This window comes from Patella vulgata, chromosome 3 (genome assembly GCF_932274485.2).
Source record: "Patella vulgata chromosome 3, xgPatVulg1.2, whole genome shotgun sequence".
NCBI lineage: Eukaryota > Metazoa > Mollusca > Gastropoda > Patellidae > Patella > Patella vulgata.
Genome location: NC_065881.2, coordinates 37,330,810 through 37,338,785, shown reverse-complemented (window position 1 = coordinate 37,338,785; position 7,976 = coordinate 37,330,810). Strand labels below are relative to the sequence as shown.

The window sequence follows — 7,976 nt, the reverse complement described above, 5'->3', positions numbered from 1 at the left end:
CAATTTCTTGTGAACGCTCTAACACCAAAAGTTATCATCCGATTGTTTTAAAATTGATATATGTTGTTTACATTAGTGAGATGAAGAAGCCTATTTAATTTCAAAAATTTCCGTTTATTACGTCTAGAGTTATGGCCCTTGTTTCACTTTGTTGAACCTTGTGAACGCTCTAATGCCAAAAGTTAACATCCGACCTTTGTGAAATTTATATGCAATATTTAAGTTAGTGAAACGAAGAAGCCTATTGAATTTCAGCAATTTCCATTTATTACATCTAGAGTTATGGCCCTTGTTTCACTTTATTGAACCTTGTGAACGCCAAAAGTTATCATCCATGTGGGCGTATAAAAAGCAATGATGTTTTAGTCTGAATTTGCCAATCACCATAAAAGCTCTTTTGCTTTGAATAATCTTGAAAGATTATATTGATTTGGTAAAAATTTTCCGCGGTAGCCTGCTTATGTTTTCCAATCCATGAATATGTATTTATGATCAAGACAGCTAAGTAAATATATCTTTAATATAATTAAATGACAAGAGAGGCATATCATTATAGCAAATAGTTTTAATTGAATTTCTCATTAGTAACTTTTTATCTGTAACAAAACAGATATATTATAATAAACACGTTTACTTCAGTATAATGACAACACATGAAATGATTCTATATAATGATAAAATGTACAATATATTCCTCACCACCTAATTCTCCCCTCACCCATCCACTCCCATCAGCCATTTTAAAACCAAAACAACCATTGTACATATAGAACATAGCATTACAAACCCTAATTTACAATAATTTCATTACAATTTGTTAACATCTACAATTAGAAGGAAAAGTTTTTATGTCTGCTTAATATTAAGATATTATCTTGATCTATTGGCCAACATTGTTTGGAGTAAATATCCATTCTCTTTACTTATTGGTTACCCCATTAACATCTAAAGACTTCCTGGGCCTGACAACAGCAATATCTCTTTAGTGACATTTATTAACTGAATAGTGGCACCAAAACTTTACTAGGGAATGACAATTACTAGTTTATAAACATGCAACCTTTCGAAGATGGTACTCTGTCTTTATCAAAACATTTTAAATGATTTTCACTGAATTTTCTATCCTACAAGTTTTGATTGTTAGGTTGATCTGGAGTTGGCCAATCACAATATGTGAATTACTCAACATGTGCTTTAAAGAAATGTCTTCAGACCAAGACGATGGAGTCACCAATCAAAAGATAAAAGAGAAGGATGTGTTTGTATAAATTTATCTAATCAAGTGTAGAAGATGAAGCAGATAAAAAAAAAACCACCTGTTTTTAAAATCGACAGCACTTGTAATTCATTTTATATTTTCTCTATACACATATCAATAAATGAAATAGATACCAACCAATATTATCTAATTACCGTTAATACACTATTCAACCATCTATCACTTATTTCAGAGCCTGTTTATCACATTGGATAAACTATATATTGATACAGAATAAAATAAAGAGCTTATTGATTTTTAGTTTTTTTGGATCTTGTTAAATAATAATGGTGTTTTTAAATTTAAAACTTAAAAGTATGGAACTAAGATGATGCTGTAAATAGAGCAAACAATTACTCTTTTTGTTTTTAAAATATATTTTCTCCCAAGAAATAGGAAGCAAAATTGTAATTAAAATACGTGTGGCCTAAACCAGAAGTTGTAAAATTAACACCTTATATGATCTGAATGTTCAGAACCACACACACAAAATCTTCCATTTTTAAAATCAATTGTAATTAAAATCAGCACTTTGGATATCTTTACCAGTTGGTATAAAATATTTTTTTGATTTGAAGTGACTTTATAAAGTGTCTTTGGGAATGTTCAAATTAGATTTGATACAGAATGTGAGTTAAATCTACAATTGTTGGTATGAATAATGTCATATCCTGAGTAGACAGGTGCTTGTATTGTCTATAATTAGGGGAGTATAGAGTATATGAAATTAATTACCTTTAACTTCTTGTTAAAAGTGATAATTAACCTTTAAGTTTATTACTAATTTTACATTACAATTGATTCTAACAGACAGAGCAACACAAATGCATATCAAACATACCACAAACAGTAAGCATCCAATGTGCAGACGATAAAGTCATCGGATATATTTATCAACATGACCATCAATAGATTGTTTTAAAACTATTTAAGCAATATCTATTGACCATGATCCAATGTCAATAGATTTACACATAATATGGCCATGTAATTACAGAATTGATCTGAAATAGAGACAGTTAATAATAATACTTGATTGTTTCCCTATCCTAAACTTTTTATATTTCAAAATTGCTGTAATTGAAGAAACTGCTACTGAAATAAAGAAAATGCTTGAGTACTTTAATTAATGTATTCACTGGGAAATATTCAAAGAAGTAGAATGTTGTTGTAGACAATGGCCTCACACTTCAATAGCACTTTACTAAAGATTAAATAACGGTTAATATATCAACATTCACAACCATTTCATTTTTATATACCCACATATACATCAGTTGATAAATATACATTATTTTCACACAAATTAATATATTTTTGCTGTGCTTATCATTATTCAAATCTTTTATAACTTTAAGCACTAATGGTTTACTTCCACTAAACTTTTAAGAATAATCGATTTAGATAATTGTTTACACTTGTGCTGCTTAAACTTTTGGGCAGAAAACTCATGAAAATTTTTTGTGTAGCAAACTGTGTTGAAATTAAATTTTGTTTCGAGAAATGTTTGGCATTTCTTTAGCAAGTTTGTTATGTATAACAAGCCAACAGTGAGGCTGATGTCCCCCGCCGAAATAGGAAAATAATTAGAGGACACATATAAAAATCAAATTGCGTATCGCTCTGCTTACCCTGAGCAGAAAATGCTCATTATCAAACTTAGTCAAGGTATTACTGTAATGAAACTATACACCAAGTTTCATCAATCTCACTTAATTAGAACTAAAGTTATCGTGTCCCAAAGCATCAACCAATCAAATTGCTTATCTCTGCTTACCCTAAGCGGAAAATGCTCATCTTCGAACTCCATCAAGGCATTGACCTAATCAACACATACACCAAGTTTGAACATTCTAGCTCAATTAGGAAGAGAGTTATCGTGCCCCAAAGTATCAACCAATCAAATTGCTTATCTCTGCTTACCCTAAGCGGAAAATGCTCATCTTCGAACTCCATCAAGGCATTGACCTAATAAACACATACACCAAGTTTGAACATTCTAGCTCAATTAAAAGTTATCGTGTCCCAAAGCATCAACCAATCAAATTGCTTATCTCTGCTTACCCTAAGCGGAAAATGCTCATCTTCGAACTCCATCAAGGCATTGACCTAATCAACACATACACCAAGTTTGAACATTCTAGCCCAATTAGGAAGAGAGTTATCGTGTCCCAAAGCATCAACCAATCAAATTGCTTATCTCTGCTTACCCTAAGCAGAAAATGCTCATCTTCGAACTCCATCAAGGCATTGACCTAATAAACACATACACCAAGTTTGAACATTCTAGCTCAATTAGGAAGAGAGTTATTGTGTCCCAAAAAGTGTGACGGACAGACAGACGGACAGACAGACGGACGGACAGACAGACGGACAGACAGACAGACGGACGAACCCATTTTAATAGTCCCCTGCTTTCTTCGAAAGGCGGGGGACAACAATTAATCTTGTATGTAATTTATAAACTAATTCACAGATAGATAAGATTTAATCAATTGTTAAAGTACCAGTAGCCTTGGGGATGTAAAAAAAAAAATACTTTTTCATACTTTGAAAAACAAATCTGTTGTATAGTTTTGGATAATAACTTTTCTGTTTACAAAATAACATTATTTGTTTTATGTCTGTTTTAGTTCTGACTTTTCTAGAAAAACAGAGTTTAAAATTCGAATTCACAGATGAGTAACTCTTATTCTTCAATCACTGACTTTAATCCATGTCATATGATTTCTAATTATCAAGATAATTTACTGGGTCTACTGGAACTTTAATCTTCAAACTAGGCAGATCTGTATCTTTTTTGCTGTAATTCTTAAATTGAATTTTTTTTTTATCCATTTACATATAGAAATATTGACATTCTTAGTTTATAGCTGCGTGTTGGTAACAGTAATAAGAGAATGTTGAAGTAGATAATCTCTGATATATACTTATTGTACATCTAATATTTCTAAAAGATTACACTGTACAATGCCATTCTTTGTGCAGTTCAGTTCCTATTTGTGTTAAATTTTTTTTACCAGTATTCCATAGCCTTCTAATATTAAAACATCCTCAATTTATAGATGCCATCTGTTTTAATCTACCTCAATTTTTCTTCATAATTAATGGCCATTTTATCATCAGATCATAAAGTTCAGCACAAAGTTGTTTTATGTTTACACAATGCTACAAGAAAGCTGATTATTTGTTGATATCCATCACAATCAATCAGTCTGGTCTTCAGCAAAATAACATTAAATTTTGAATAACACAAAATCAATCAAACGTATGACTTTTAACTCCATCTGTTACACACAGTTCAGAAGTAATAAATCACTAATTTCCATACAAACTATTAGCGAATTCCCTTGTCAGAAGAGTTTCCAAGGAGCAGAAGATGACACAATGGTTGTTTTATTTTTTCAAATTATTACATCAGGTGTTCTGTGTCTTCCACTTGCCAAACTAACAGGCAGAAGAAAAGACAAAAAGCAGTTAACTGTGTCATCAAGAAAGACAACTGAATTACACAAACAGGAAAATATGGTGGGATGTAGCGATGTTATTCTAATGTATATTTTATATACACCATGGTATATAGAAATGATAGGTTGATATTAAACTGTCTATGATTTAGAATCGTACAGTAATATGATGACGATAATGTTTTAAGTATAACAAGCTGAGTGTTTTTATATATATATTGATGACGCTATCCATACGTCATCATATCTGGTGATGTAGAAGAAGACGTAGGACTATTATTCTGTGCTTTTAAACTATCATTTACATCTCTTCGAAACACTGATAAATTCTGTGTAAACCTGAAAAAGAAAATATTCTATTTAATACAAGCATGTATCCAGATTTACAAAAATAAAAATAATGTTAAGGGCATTGTCATGTCTAAGATTTGCACTAACTTTCCAAACTATTTCTTGGTGATACCTTAGTACCTTTCTCCTTTTTCCCCTAAAAACATAAAATCGTCAACAGAAAGAAACATTCACTTCGTCAGATAGGTCAGGACAGTCCAGTGATTCTCAACAAGTGTGCCGCGAGAACTTCCTAAGTGTGCTGCAGAATTTTGAACGGCACACTAAGAAAATGCGAAAAAACACATGATCCCCATTGAGTATTCACTGGTGTCTACTGATAAGTTCATAGCTGTGGTGTTTTTCTTTATTCAGTTAGAGTCATTGTATGTGTATATGACTAGTCTCTGTCTACGGTTGTATGCCGTCTGACTAAACATGTTTTAATATTGCAAAATTCAAAATTTTTTCATATATATTTAGCCAGGTGTGCCGCTATTTTTTCATGTGTTCCAAGGTGTGCCGTTGGCAAAAAACGGTTGAGAACCAGTGGGATAGTCCGTCAAAGGAAGGGTATCCCTAACCTCGATTATCTTAAAATAGTATTCGAAGTTACAGTCACGTGACTTTTCAGGAAAGACAAAACAGCTACGAAAGCTGACAGCTCAGCTTTCTTTGTTTCTTTTTCTGTAGCCTCGTTTTGGTCATTTCCAGTACACAGCAACTAGACTAGAGGGAATTCCTTTGATCTCGAATAACCAGTCTTTTTTTGACAGCTGCCGATACCCAAAAAATGGTTTGATTCGTTTTCTTTGTTTTGTGGGACGAAGATCTCATATTATTTTTCACAAAATACACAAACAGAGTTACTAATTCATGATATATTATCCAAATATCTACAAATCACATTACTTATCACACAAATAAGTCACAATTCAAACCAAGGAAAAGGATGAAAAAATCCAAGTTCTACTCAACCGATTTTAACAAACGTGGTGGCAGATTGAAGATTACCTTCCGAAGAACATTTCTACAGGACAAATTGTGATTAAATGAAATAGATTTTATTTCAGGCCAGATTAAATAAACTATGAAAATTTTTCATTTTCAGGAATTTTGGCATTATTTATTATTGGCACCATGATAAAAACACTTTCGTTATTTTATAGAAGACTAGCTTACCTGAAAAGAAATGAAATGGGGTTTAACGTCCTACTGTTCTGCTCTGACTGGGCTAATGAAGTCAGGCATTCGTCATTGTGCTGTGAGGGAAATTTTGCTGGGGCAGCGGCATTATGACCTACTCTTATATACTCTTCAAAAAAAGTAGGGGATATTCAGAAACAATACAAAACTTTGGAAATGCACTGCTGTTTTTATTAGAGGTAACCAGTGTATGCTAATAACAGGCCAATTGCCTGCACATGAACATAAACAGTTCATATGGGCCGCTTATCTGATGGCCCCATTTCACTGGCAAAGAGATACACTGTCAAAAGTGAAAATAGACGTTTTTGATATTTGTCTTGATAATGAGTAATTGCTCCACCAATCCTCAAGACATTCAGCAATTCGTCGTGGCATGCTCCTAATCAACCGGCCAATCATGATTTAGGGCAATCTGACCCACTCCTCTTGCAGTGCCACGGCCAATTCTTGCAGTGTTGTCGGTTGACGCCGATGGACATGTCTCCTGATCATGTCCCAGACATGCTCTATAGTGGAAAGGTCAGGACTCATGGCTGGCCAAGGCATAGGACAATATGGTGACGCTGGAGGTAGTCATACACGACACGAGCACAGGCATTATCATCTTCACGCTGAGCAAAGGGCAGAACAATCGGTGCCAGGATGTGGTGACGGTAGTACACACCAGTGACCTTTCCTTGAACAAATTGCAAGTCTGTTCTGCCAGTCATGGTGATTCCTCCCCACATCATAACAGACCCACGCCCCAATTTGTCATGCTGCCTGACGTTAATATTAGCATGACGCTCATTTACACACCTCCAAACGCGAGCATACCTATCAGTGAAATCCAGAGTAAATCTGGACTCATCTGAGAACATTTCACTCACCCATCGAAGATTACCCAAATTTCTACGCTGCCTACACCATTGATGCCTGTTTGCCATGTGCTGGCGAGTTAATGGAGGCACAACATGTGGTCGCCGCACATGCAACTGGGCTGCAAGTAGCCGATTTCTAATCGTTTGGGGTGTAACACGAATTCCTGTAACTTGGTACAAGTTTACAGAAAGCTGATTGGCCGTTTGTACTCGATTTCGCAGGACCTGTGTACGAATGTATCGATCCTGGGCTTGTGTAGTGGCTCTAGGACGACCTGAACGAGGTCTATCATCAACATTGTGTGTTTGTTGGTACCAGTTCCACAGTCTGCTGATCACAGACTGTGACACATTAAGCATGTTGGCTACTACTCGCTGTGTAGAACCCATACGAAGCATGCCAATAGCACGTAGACGTTCATCATGTTGAAGACGTCTCATTGCAAATTAAACGTAACACACTAAAGCAAAGATACGTTAAACAGTAAATCTTATGCAAGAACCGATAGGAAAGCAAACATGGATAGGATAAACCAGCATGCAGCAGTTTTCATCAACCCTTCCTTGAAGTGGCAAATTTGACAATGAACCCCTGCAAACATGTATGGCGCTATTGCGTGTCACACATGCAGCTCAGTGATAAGTTCTTCATCTGTAAACATACTCTCAAAGCATGTCAAGTGTCCATGACTATTTATCATATCACAACCGACATAGGTATTTGCATCTGAATATCCCCTACTTTTTTTGAAGAGTATATTGAATGCCAACTGCCAGAGGATATTTTAGGTGCACGCCAATGTATACACAGGTCCTCGTTTTTTTGTCCAATCCGAACGACTAGACAACTGT

General features: G+C 34.6%; 1 protein-coding gene across 1 annotated transcript in view; it reads right to left on the bottom strand.

The window, feature by feature from the left end:
• Nucleotides 1-502: 502 nt before the first annotated feature.
• Nucleotides 503-7,976, bottom strand: part of LOC126815241 (exportin-7) — a 55,978-nt gene continuing 48,504 nt past the window's right edge. Inside the window, exon 30 of the mRNA XM_056100009.1 lies at nt 503-5,064. Within this exon, the coding sequence (XP_055955984.1) occupies nt 4,953-5,064 (112 nt within the window). The 3' untranslated portion in view covers nt 503-4,952. The remainder of the gene's footprint in view (nt 5,065-7,976) is intronic.